General features: G+C 52.3%; 1 protein-coding gene across 2 annotated transcripts in view; it reads right to left on the bottom strand.

Annotated features, from left to right (window-relative positions):
• The window catches only part of CAMK2A (calcium/calmodulin dependent protein kinase II alpha), a 73,038-nt gene that overhangs the window by 35,915 nt on the left and 23,831 nt on the right, over positions 1 to 13,292 (bottom strand). For both annotated transcript variants that reach the window (XM_034778366.1, XM_034778367.1), the window contains exon 3: positions 4,345 to 4,404. In XM_034778366.1, coding sequence (XP_034634257.1) covers positions 4,345 to 4,404 — 60 coding nt within the window. The remainder of the gene's footprint in view (positions 1 to 4,344; positions 4,405 to 13,292) is intronic.

Here is a 13,292-nt window from a genome sequence, read left to right as displayed (position 1 = left end):
TGTCAGTGAGAAGTTGCCACACGGAATGAATGAGAACCCTGCTAAGGGGCCCACAGCTCATCAAGAAGGAAGGATTTTCCGTCTCTCTCTCTTCCTGGAGGTTCCAAAAGAATTGCACGTTATGGGTATGGCCCCTGAGGCCTAACGACTGTTAGAATTATTCAGGGGTGTGGGAGGATCTGACCTGTTATTTAAGAAGGAGCTCCAATGTCTACCGGAATTAGAGCTGGGTCAGATAAAACCCTCAAATCTGGACTCCCCTGAGTGGTTGGGAAGCTGAGATCTGGGTCCACATCTTTAGAATGGATCAAAGCAACATGCTAAACAGCTTCAAAGTTTGGACCTTCGGATCCATCTCTAATTAAAATGGGAGGGGACGGTCCAACCCAGTGAAAACGCCCCAGTCCCTCCTGTGGTGCATCCCTCGTGGAGAGGTAGTAGTGTCCCGCAGCCCATGGCCCTGACTTCTGCCGGGAATCTTGGCTCCACTGCAGACTGGCTTTCCTTGCATTCCTGATGGCATTGAGTCTTCTTTCTCCTCTTTAATTCCAGTCTGCAGCATTCTAGTTCATTCCAGATCATCAGTGGGTAATTAGCCTGTTTGTGCTGCAGTCAGGGGAAGCTGTGCTCCCAAGTTTCCAGGCAGCAGTGAACAGTGGGGGTGCAAGGGGCGGGGAGAGAAGTGCCTTGTGGGTATAAATAGCAGCCAGATTGGTTTCATTTGCATCTTGCGCTGTTAACCCTTTCCAGCCCAGCACCGAGGCCTGCGGTGCGCGTCAGGAGTGCACGCCAAGGACGGGTGGCGAATAAAAAGGAGGCAAGACTGCTGAAGACCAATCTACAGCATACACGGCCCTCAAAATGCAGGGGGCCTGGAAGACCTGTGAAGCCAATGCTAAAGTTCCCATTCACTTCAGCGGGAGCGAGGCCTGGCCTGGCTCTCAGCTTATGCCGCTGAGAAGCTGATTCAACTGATTGGCCCATCCTGTTACTGATTGTGCTGTGGGGTGCTGGCAAGAGGGGGAGGAGAGGGCTGCATCAGACCAGCCCCCCTTGCACCCTTCCCCGCTTCGCTCGCTTGCAGTCCTTGCCACTTGGACACTCGTGTTTCCCATCGGAGGAAGCTTCCCAGAGTTCCTTTGCTGTCCACCAGGGGGTGCTAGGGTGCACCATGTGCTCTGACTTGGACTGTTTCTTACTCCTGCGCTGTGGCTGGGCTGATCCCTGCACGTGGAGCCTGTTACAGGAAGGTTTCCGTGCCCTGACATCAGCAAAGGACATGCCTGTGGGTGCTCCCCGTCCCTCGCTGAGCAGCGGGCAGCCTGCAGGTGTGGGGGTGGGCTGCCTGGTTTTAGGGCAGCTTTTGACAGACCTTTCCCCCTTGCTAACGGGGAGTGGATCTGAACTAGAGAAGTGGAGGCGGAGGAGAAGATGAAGATAATGACTGGCCAGAGATGAGGACTCACGGGCCTGCCATAACTAGTGCTCCCTGCCGGGCAGTGGCTTGTGGAGATAAGGGAATCTGCATCTGTTAGCAGGAGAAATGCTCTGTTTCCTGTATGAACTTATACATGCCTGGCAGTGACAGGTGCATTCCCTGGCCATCTTACAAATGCCCAGGGGGCCATTTTAGTTTTCAGTAGGTAGGTGTTCAGTGCAGAATGCCGGCTAGCTGTGCCCAGGACAGAGTAGCAAATCTTTGACAAGGGGAGGAGACTTCCCTTCCTCCGTGCTCTGTCCTTTGCAAAAGGGGCAGGAAAACGCTTTCTTCGTCCTTGGTTTGCCAACTTCGTTCAGGATTGTCCTGGAGTCTCCAGGAATTAAAGATTAATTTTTAATTAAAGATCATGTCATGTGATGAAATCTTCAGGCATTCATCCAACCAAAGTTGGCAACCCTACTTTGTCCCTCTCCCAGATTCATTGCGTGAGTGATGCTTTGCACGCCTTGGGCGCCTGCCACTGTAGGACCTCAAAGTACTCTAATGAATCCAGCCTCCCAGCATCCCTGGGAGGGAGGCAGATATTGTCATCCCCATTGTACAGGTCAGGAGTGAGGAGGCATGGAGAAGCACAGGTCACTTGCTCTGTGACTAGAGCTGGGAAGTGAATCTAGTGGCAGTCACCTGTTCTAACACGCAGGAGCCCTGATCTGTTCCATTATGTGCTGAGTCCAGCTATGTAATAACTGTGATGGCTTCGTCTTCTCTGTCCTGCACCTTTCACCTTTCTGGGGAAGGGAGAGAGCAGCCTCTGTGTCCTGCCAGCTGGATGTGGGGAGCAGACCCTTCACCATGCTCTTGCCGGCAGACTTTACTTTTGTTCTTTCTTGTGTGGTTTCCCGTAATCCCCAAACAAAAGCCATTCAGACTGAAAGGAGATGCTCCTCTCTTTGAGCAGGGAAAAGCACAACACCCTCCACCTCTGGGGGCTGCGCTCTCTCTCATTTCCAGCCCCAGAGAGCCTGGGAGAGATTCGGATGCTGTGTCGCTTGGGAGATGCCAGGGTGGCAAAGATTAGTTAGTAAGGAGCGAAATGCTGGGGAAATTGGCAGCATTACTGTGATGGCCATCGCCCGTTCCCTCCTCCCTCTCTCTTTCTGCTCTGCCCCCCAGATTCTCGCACTGCTTGGCTGCCGCCCCGTCTCATCCTCCCCCGCCCCCCCACCCAGTTTGTTTTCCCTTTGCCCAGGAGCGCTGTTCCAGCTGGAGCGAGGGGAGCAAATCCCTCTGTTGTCACGGCAACAGCTTGGTCCAGCGCGGTCTGTGACTCGAGCTGATGCAGAGACGACCTGACGCTGCTGTGCAGGCATTTGCCTGAGACAGATTGAAGCTGACAAGCTCTTTATGAGCTGAAACATTTATGAAGCAGGGACCGTGTGTGTGTGCATGTGCGAGGGGGGGGCGAGGTGGGAAGAAGCAGGGAGTACAGTTCCAGGCAGAGCAGACAGCGCAGGGCGGATGGAGTCTGCTCAGCGTGGGCTCACCCACGGGACTGACTTTCTGCTGCCACTTACTGTCTCCCCCTCACCGCGGTGTGCCACAGAACAGCGGTGGGCACTGCATGACGACGGGATTTGCCAGACAGGTGAGAGCGCTAACCCAGACAGGCCACGGCGTGCAGCGCTCAGCATTCTGCAGCCGACGCTTCAGTGCGTGGCTTGTTCCAGCGGCCCGCACCTCCCGGACAACGGCCTATTTCACCTCGGCCCGGATGGGGAAAGCCAGGCAGCAGCAAGACAAGGGGGGGACGCCCCAGTTCGGAACAAAGCTGGCTCCGTCTCAGCATGGCGGGCAGCTCTGGGGGGGGATACCGTAGCGGAGCGCCTGTTCCTGGGGTTGCAAGCCGTTTCCTTTTCAACCCGGTGCAAAAACCCAGCGACGCTCCTGCCTGGGGTCAGAGTCCCCGTGGGAGGGAAGGTTTTCCCTAGCTCCTGCCCTGAGAGCCACAGGCCTTGTTCACCACGTTCCCCGCTGGGTGGGGATCTTCCTCCGGGGAGGCGAGCTCTGGCCCAGCCAGCTCTGAGAGAATGGGGAGAGTGACTGATTGAATCAGCATCACTGGCAGGGCTTGGGGTTGGGTTTTTTTTTTCTCTCTCTCTCTCTCTTCTCCTGGCCTATTTCTGTCTTTCCCAGAGGCTCAGGAGTTTTCCTGGAACAGCTTTTCTGAGGGAGGCTACCATCAAATGGACGTTTGATGGGAAAGCCCCCCCCCTTCTCATGTCACCCGCCTCCGCAGCCCCACCCCTTCGCTGGTCCCTGATGGGATCTGCTCTCCCTTTGGAGAGCCCTGAAGAAAAAAGCACCCGGGCAGTGGGAGGGGGGGGGGGGGGTTAAAAATGGAAGCACTGCCCACTTAATGGCATGCTCTTGCTTCTCCTTACGTGGCCAAGTGCTATGCACAGGGCCTGAGCTAAAGTCAATGGGAAGTTGTCCGTTGATTTCAACGGACTTTGGATCACGCCCTTAGACCTCACTGGAGGAAGTCGCCCCACTGAGCCAGCCACGGAACATTCGTGTCCCACAGGGAGCGACGGCTGGCCTCTGGGGATGAAGGCCCTTGGCACCTTGTTCTCTTGTCACTTACAATGGTCTCATACTCCAGTTGCACCGACCTTGGGGGAGCCATTTCTGAGTGGCACAGCACGAGTGGGAGGAGAACCAGGCCTCTGCGCCTCAGGCAGGCCTTTCAACACCGATGGAGGCCTCAGCTTGTCCAGGGAGCTGCACAGCCTCCCTCAGTGGGAAGTAGAGGCGGGTGCAGGGTGTGCCTGGAGGGAAGGGAATGCAGAGGGGTAACCGCTCCCCACACACACACACGTCCCCAGCATGGAGAAAGACCCTACCTATGTTTGGATGCTTCAGAAGACGGCAGATCCGAGCCTCTCGCTCCAGCTTCTGGTGATCTGAAAGAAACAAGTCACAAGTCAGGGTGTGGGGGAAGGCTATGCAGGCTCCCTTCATCAGGAGACATGGCTATGGCCAAACCTGCCTCCGCTTCCTCTCAGGCTCCAGAAAATACAAAGGCTCCTGGTGGGACTTGATGCTGCCCATGCAGGGGACCCCAGCGGCATTCTAGGGGGTTGTGGGGGGAACCAGTCACTTTTACCCTTTAGGGACAGGATTGAGGATATTCTTCAACACCAAGAGGGTCTGACATATGTATATTTCAGCCAGGATATCCTTGAGGAGCACACCCCCAGGCTAACCTTGCAAGACCCTGTATCACTTTTAAATGAGATACAGGGCCTACCATGCCTCCTCATGGACAGCCTTCTGCCTCTGTCCCCCCAGCCTGTCTTTGCCCCAGGCTCTCCCCATGGCTCTCATCCCAGTTTCCTTTCCTAGCTAGTTCCAGTCTCCCACACTGAGCTCCTCGTCCACCCATCACAGCTCCCAGTCTCCCCCCTGGTCCTCAGGTTCCTTGCCCCTCTCTCCTTCCCCAGCCAGCCCCAGTCTTCCCCATCCCAGGCTCCTCATCAGATCTAAGTTTTGCATCCACCCCATTCCCAGTTCTGGTATCCTCACCAGACTTCCAGTCCCAGTCTCAGTCCCAGCTTCTCATCTGATCTAAGTCTCACCCCACCCCCAAGAACTGGCTCTGAGTCCCTTCACCCCCATTTCCCACCCTGGCTTCCAGTCCCAGTCTCCTTGCTGAGACCATCCCAGCCCCGACCCAGCTCCCAGACCCTGCCTCCCGCCCCACCCAGCTCTTGTCCCCCCTGCATTTGAGTCAGGCTGCCTCCTCCTTCCCCTCCTCAGTGCCTGGCTGCCAGCGTAGGTGAGACTCTCTGCTCTCAGTTCTGGAGCCCAGCACCACAGCGGCCTGCAGCAGCCCGGAGGAGCAATTGCCGGGAAAGTCCTGCTTTGCTTCTGCAGCCCCAGGCTGGGGCATCCTCAGTCGCTCTGTGGGGATGGCAGTCCGGTCAGCAGGTAGGAGCTGGGTGGGGATGGAGCGTGCTCAGTGCACATAGACTCTTCAGAGAATTTAGCTGCCAAGCTCTAACAAGTCTCTACTGAGCATGTGCAATCTGAGATTTTGCAACACCTGATCACTTGTTCTGATTTGGCCAGTTTCCCCCTTGATAACAGCAAAAGGCACATTCTTGATATCAGGGTGACCTCTCTGCCTGATCTCAAGCCCTCTCTCCACAGCATGGAGATGCTAGAGCTTTTCACCTAAATGACTGAAAGAACTTTTTAACATGGGCAATACGATGTATTTTCCCCTAAACTAGTTCTTGAATATGGCTGAACCACCTCCACTGAAGCCCCCCGCCCCCAAAATCAGCCTAAGGTAGACACACACCATCAAAAAATTCAGCGCTAATGGTTAAAATTTGGTAAAGTTGTAAAGCAACAGAAAATGGGGTCTTACAATGGGAAATGACAGACAATCTGCCTCTCTCTTTTTTCAGTCTCTCTTTTTTGTTTTGTTTTTTTGTTCTGCCCATTCTCTGCTCCTGTTTTCACTGGATTTGCTTCGTCTTCTCTCCTACAAACCCTTGTGCTCCTTTTTTTTTTTTTTTTTATTTAAGAGTGTGTGTGTGTGTCTCTCTCTCTCTCTCTCTTTCTCAGGAAAAACACAAACCCCATAAGGTTAGTGTGGAATTTTGGAATGCAAGATGTACAGAATTAGATAGCCTGCATTCTCCCATCCTTAGCTGACAGAGTGTGTGTTTTGATGTGACTAGAAGATCGGGGACAGCAGTCTCACATTGCACCAGAGGTGCCATAACATCAGACTCTTAATAAGCTCCGGCAGACCATTTATTGCTGTGTGCTTGTGAGCACAGGACCAGCCTCTCCCTAGCTCTTCGACATCTCTTCCAGTCTCTCTCCAACATGCGCACGTTGACACAAACTGCAATCTAATTCTCCTCTAGTGTCCTTCGGCCCTGATCAGTGCTCTGCAGTAACACGGTTGAGGAGCCTGACTCAAGCACTAACATAGACACACATGAACCACCTTGAGAACTCCTCACCCCTTAATGTTACCCTGTGTTCAGCGAGCATCTCATTCCACCCAGGCTGCTACATACAGCTTCCCTTTCCCAACTTCTCTTCCCAAGACTACTTCAAATATACCTGGTTCAGGAATTCCTGGCCTCACAAACATCCCTGAACTTTGCAGTTCTATGAAATCCAGTATAGGGAACCAGATCCAAATCATAGAATATCAGGGTTGGAAGGGACCTCAGGAGGTATCTAGTCCAACCCCCTGCTCAAAGCACGACCAATCCCCAGTCGGATTTTTGCCCCAGATCCCTAAATGGCCCCCTCAAGGATTGAGCTCACAACCCTGGGTTTAGCAGGCCAATGCTCAAACCACTGAGCTATCCCCTCCCCCCTGCGTTTCATTCTGGGATGTTCTGAAGTAATTTTGTGTTTGTTCCTTTGCATTTTACTGCCTTCTCAATCCATGAAATGGACTTCCTGGGAAGAGACACGTTCCCACAGCAACAGTTTGTGAATATATTTCATGGTATCAGGCTCTAAGCAGCAGCAAGAAGAAACAGGATTATTATTAGAGCTGGGCAAGCCTCAGCCGTGACTCTTGCTATGGTCCATCCTGGTTTACCCCCTGGAGTTTAACTTTGAGTTTCAGTAAATCCTGCTAGTCAGGCTCCCATGCAAGATCCTCACCAATTCCTCTCCGCCCCTGGTGTTTATACCCTTCCAATATTTGTAGACTATTCTATGTCTCCCTGTTAGCCGTTGCTTTGCTAAACTATACAAGTTTAGTTCTCGGAGTCTTTGCTCAGAATTCATCCCCCTAGACCCCTTATCCTTAGACTCAAAGACTTGGACTCAAAGACTTCAAGACCAGAAGGGTCCATCATGATCATCTAATTTGACCTCCTGCACAATGCAGGCCACAGAACCTCACCCACCCACTCCTGCAACAGACCCCTGACCTCTGGCTGAGTTCCTGAACTCCTCAAATCTCTCCATTTCATCAACTTCTTTCCAATTACGTGGTGGCCAGACGGTAATGCATAGTCACATCACTTAACGCGCTGCAGGAATGGGCTTATATACTCTGGCGATATGCAGGATATCAAAATCTACACAGAATAAAGCAGAACAGAGCATTCCAGATGCACTCACAGCAGGCCTGTACAGAGACAATCCATACCACACCCTGGGATACTTTTGTATGTACAGCCCAGAGCCGCAGTCAACTTTTTCGTGGTCTCTTTCAGCACAGCCAGTGAATTGCCCTGAGAAGCACATTCCCACTGGCTTTTCATAGATTTGTAAGGCCAACGGGAATCATTACAATCATGCTTGTCTGATCTCCTGTACAACATAGGCCAGAGACGTTGCCGCTGTTGTTTCTGTCGGCCTGAACTAGTTACTCTTCCCTCTACCCACCCGGGCTCTCCGTTATCAGGCATCACTCATTGAGAGTGGCCACACCATGTCACGGAGGAAGTAGGCAGCACTTCCCCTGGCACATGTGGCAAGAGAGGGCCTGCGATAGGCTACATGGAGAACACTGCAGGAACCAGGGACTCGGCAGGGATGCCACTTTGCTCAGATAACATGGTCACGGGCATGGTCTGAGAATCAGACAGGACACAATTTGCTCAGTCACGTGCCCTGCAGTGGACCCCATTAATATTACCACCTCCCTTTACTTGTTTAAGGAAGAAAGGAGCGGCAAAGCCCCGCAGAGTACAACAAGCCCTGGCACACCGGAGGGCTCCTCCAGGCCAAAGGCAACTCACCGTGTACAGCAGCTTTCCCTGCCGTGAACTGCTTAGCTCCAGCCCTGCTGCACGCGCCCGAGGAGCTCCGAGAAAGCTGAGTGCAAGGGGAGAGTGGCCCTGGGGGCATTCCCCTAGCAGGATGGAGGCCCCAGGCTAACTCACAGGAGGGTACAGTTCCACCCGTCACAGCAGAGCAGCCTCCCAGCGTGTGAGTCAAAGGCTGCGAAGAGCGAGCGTCACCTCCAATCACAGGGCTGCCCAGAGCGGGGCTGGGTTGCTCTCCCTCTTTCTCTCCCTTAGGCTGGCAGGTGATATGAGCTTCACGTCTCAAAGTCTGTGCTCTCGCTGCCTTGTAATGCCTGAATAGCAGGTCGCTCCCGCCCCCCACTGAGGGGGGCAGCGCATGGGTCACACTCAATTCCGTCTCTTCCCCAGCACATCCTCACACTACAACACAAATGCTTCCTCGGGTCCAGGAGGCCTCTCACTGTGCACACTGTACTAACGAGACAGATTTCACCCCTTGGATTCCCGCACGCTCCCAGCGGGAGTTGAACATGCTGGGATAGTATGGGCACTTTCTCGCTCAGTGTTTGATCTTGTGTTTGTACTTTGGGATAGGGAGGGAATGAGGCAGAAATAAAGGGAAAGGAACTGGGAAGGCAGTGTGTCCTATTGGATAGACCACAGGAGAGCTGGATTCTGTCCCTGTCTCTGCTGGGTGACCTTGCCCAAGTCAAGTCACTGCTCTGTGCCTCAGTTTCCCCATCTGTAAAATGGGGATAATATGATACTGCCCTCCTTTGCAAAGTGCTTTCAGATCTACTGATGAAAACCACCATAGAAGAGCTAGGTACCATTATTATTTTGGTAAAGGCCCTTGCTTATTGAGAAGAATTCTGCTGGGAGACATGGAATGCCCTTGAAAGGAGAAATGATTCATGCAAACAGCAGCTGACTTGGCTGGTCTTTTCTATGTTTCCCTTACTTACTGTCCTAAGGGAGGATAGCACAGGAGTGGAAGGCAGGACACCTGGGCTACCTTTCTGGCTCTGCCTCCAGTCTTCCTGTGTCATTTGACCTGTTGTGCCTCGGTTTCCCCATCTGTGAAATGAAGATGCTAATACTTCCCTATGCCTCATAGGGCTAACTTCATTAATGCTTGCAGAGTGCTTGGAGATCCTGAGAGAGGCAGCTGTGCAAAGCATTATTAGAAGTGAGACAAAACGGGAACTATTTCTCTGAGCACTGAGGCCATTAATAAATGGGATGTAGATCCAAACGAACCAGGTTTGGATTACTTGACTAATAAGATTTTACAAAGCAAACCCCCTAGCCCTGCTCCTGCCCATCCCTGTCATTCTGAGATTCAGAATAAATGTCTCTCCCCGCACCCCCAGCTTTTCCTTCTGCCTGGTCCTGCATTTATACCATCGCAATCTGTCACCATTGAAATGACTGCAAAGTCACAACTCCGGCGTTTGACAGCAGAGGCGGCCAGGAGGGGGTTAGCGCTTACTAAAGCACAAAAGGTACCGAGAATAAATAGTGAGAAACAAGTGCAATGGATCCGAGATGGCGAGAGGAGATAAAAGCAGCAGCCCTGGAGCCTGGCCGGCGCTGGAGAGAACAGTTACATCAGTAGTCTGGTTTCCCCTGGGCCACCCCAATCTTGGCACAGAAAGACCAACTGTGGCGGGGGGGGAGTTAAATCTTCATGTCCCACTCAGTCCGTGGCCTCCCTCTAAGATTGCAACCAAAGGCACCAAGCAATATTGTTGTTTTGCCACCAGGAACAGGACTAAAACAACAATTGAGTCCACATATAGTAAAGCCACCAAAAGGTAACTTCCAGGTATTACTAACCTGGACACATTTGATCCAGTAGCCCAAAGGTTAAAGGTTTGTTAGTGCAGTAGGAACCCTCCAATCCAACTATTCACCACTAATGGAATTGTGTGGAAACCTTGAGATGCTGGAACTATTTACCCCAGTCTGTTTGACTGACGCCGCAAAGGGGAAAGTAAGCCCAGTTTTTCCTACCAACCCTGCAGTCGTGGGTGTGCAGGGACGGGCGCTCGCAGAAAAGTGCCCTGAAGGGATAACAGAAGATCTTTTTATACACACCACAAAATATGCAGCATCAAAATGAAAGGTGCCTGGCTGAGAAATGGCTGTGTCTGTTAAAATGAGACTCCACTAGCCGTCAGGTGCCTGGGGGAGTGAATTTATTATTTGCCTTCTGAGCTTCTGCCTGCTGTCCTTACTCAGGCAAAGCTTCCAGGGAACTCATTGAGTAAGGAGAAGTGATTAAAAGCAGAGCAAAGACTTCAGGATTTGGCTACTGATATTTACCAAAGAGATATGGGCCATAAAGTGGTGTTTTTAGAATAACCTTACTTGGGCCTGTAGCAGGATTTTAACCTCTGATCTTCAGCATTAAAAGTAGAATCTCAATTACCTGAATAATAGGGTAGCTAAAAGAGTAGCTCCATTAGCTGTCTGCTGTAATAGACTCTTATCCCCCAATGCGGCTCGACCACTAGAGGGAAACAAAGAAGCAACTTCTCCTAGTATGGGTTGCCCAATTCTTTGCTATTCAAATCCAAATGTGCTGGACAGTGAGGTCAGGAGACAGAGAGGGGGGATTCTACGGAGCTCAGCCCTCAATCACAAGGCAGCCTAGCACTGGGACAGTACATCTGGGGTGATGGCAGGCACTGAATCCCAGACCATCCGACACTGGATAATATTTCAGGGGGTGCCTATCAGGGAAATTAACTCTCACTCCTCGAGTCCGGCACTGGGAAGTTGATTGCCGGGAAACAGAACAGATCTGGATTTGCAATTAACATAGTTCTAATCCCTGGCTGGAGAATAAGAAGGAAATGGTTCCACAAACTCTTGCCAGCTCCATTCCAGTAGCTCCTGGGATTCATGGGGCAGACAGGCTGTGGGAAGATTACGGATGTATGGGGTTTTAGCAAGAAGCCTGGCCCCTGCATGAAAGGGAGCAGTGGTGATTCACTCCACCCAGTCCCTTGGAGAGAAGAAGGGGTCCGCCAGGCCCGTAGCAATGACCGTTCAGTTTGGATAAACACCCCAAGGGCCGGATGCTTTTCTGCGCCTTATGGGCCCTTGTGGAGCCACAAACGCAGGTTGGAAATCTCAGAAGGATAGATATTTTCTGCCTGCTGTTGAGAACAACCTCAATAAGGTGAGAGATTTTGACAGGCACAGCCCCTGTCCCAGCTGAAACCTAGGGCTGGGATTTTCAAATGGACCTAAGTGAGGTAGGAGCACAAATCCTATTGACTTTCATTGCGATTTGAGCTGCTAAGTCACACAGGTGTTGTTAAAATCCTACCCTAGGAGGGCGAGGTGCATGAAAAGGAAATCTAGCGGGAGGCAAAAGGCAGTCAAACTTCTCCAGGGCCCCCCAGCGGTGTGATCTGAATTTGGAGTTCTGTTCCACCATCTCTCCGGGTAATGAATAAGGAGCAGGTCTCGCTTTCCGCTGCTCCTCTCACGCTACATCTTAAAGCTTCTCCTCCCAGCGCTGGCAGCTTTCCGACTCTGGATACTCCCTGAGTCAAACCTAGCCCCATTCTCCGCACCTGGCGGGAGCATCAGGATGAAAACACGAGTGGCCTTTGGATGAATGAAAAGGCAAGAAGAACAAGCCACTTCCCTCCTTGGGCCTCGCGTTCTGCAGGGATAACCCTGCTGACCTGCCTCCCAAGGGGGCCCGGAGGCTTATTTTGTTAGTGGTTTAGAAGGGCTTTGAGATGCTCAGGGCAGAGGTGCTGCAGAAGGACAGAAAGTTCAGATCAAATGGGGAAGACTGTGTTTAGCTCGGGAAGGCTAACCAAGCAGTCTAACACACACGCAATATACAGCACCTACTCACCTTTCCAGGTACCTGCACAGAAACACCCCCCCACACACACACCTAACCAACACCAGAGAGACACACCCAGACACTTGCCCGTCTCGCCCAACCACCTGCATGCACTCACAGCCCTGCAGGTGCCCTTGCACATCCATGCACACACCTGCCTGCACTCACACCAAATCACTTGTCATGCACGCCCCTGCAAGCCTGCATGAAGTCTCCTCCGCACTCAGACACCTGTACACTGAGGAATGCATGTCTCCACATCCATCTCCATGCATCCCTGCAGACCCAGCCTACATGAACATAGATACCCACTCCTGGCCAGACTGCTGCGTGCACACACTGGCACCCACACCTGCGCAACAGACACACAGCCCAGTCCTTGTTTCCTTCCTCCCTCACAGGCCACAACCCTCTAGGAATGTAGCAGAGAATTGGCTGATTTCCTGTTCTGGCTTGTTCGGGTTCTTATAGTGCATCCAGCACCGTGGCATTCGACACCTGCCAGCGATGCATTAACCAACACAACTAGCTTGGCCTTGGGTAGGCACTTTGGGTTCAGAGACACACAGGGAGCTGAGAGGGCTCTGGGATTGAGCCGGGGGCGTGAGAAGGAAGCTCAGGAGAGTTGAAAAGCAAAGGGAGTTTCAGCGCAGTTAAGCACAGCATGGGTGCCAGGCTCTTTCACATGAACTGCACAGGCCAGGGAGGGGGAAATCCCAAACAAAAGCTGGTGGCACTGAAACATGGCAGGGAGCAGGGAAGCTTTGTCCTTAGAAGACGCATTGCCAGTGATTTCTGTCACTGTGTCTGGCTGGAGGGGATCTGGATTTAAATCAAAGTCATTGCTTTCAAAGGCCATTGGCTCTTGGGGGTTTCACCTGAATTGTGTGCCCAGAAAACCCCTCGTACATGGAGAGAGGGGCCAGATTTGTCGCTAAAACTTCTCCTGACTCAAGAAGCGATGGCTGAAGACACACAACTCACATTGGGCCTCTGGTATTGCCCCCGCCCTTCTGAATCTCAGTAGTAACGTGGGGGGCTTTGAAGACGAGCAGCCATCAATTCTCATCCCCTTTTCCTTCCCCTCCCCCTGTATTCTGGGGTGATTCACATCCATCATATGATTCATCCTCACGGGAGGCAGATAGCCCCTTGCATTCGATCATGACCCTGGGGC

The sequence above is a fragment of the Trachemys scripta genome, chromosome 8 (assembly GCF_013100865.1).
Source record: "Trachemys scripta elegans isolate TJP31775 chromosome 8, CAS_Tse_1.0, whole genome shotgun sequence".
Classification (NCBI taxonomy): Eukaryota; Metazoa; Chordata; order Testudines; family Emydidae; genus Trachemys; species Trachemys scripta.
The sequence above is the reverse complement of the archived record's forward strand: the minus strand, read 5'-3'. Positions and strand labels throughout refer to the sequence as shown.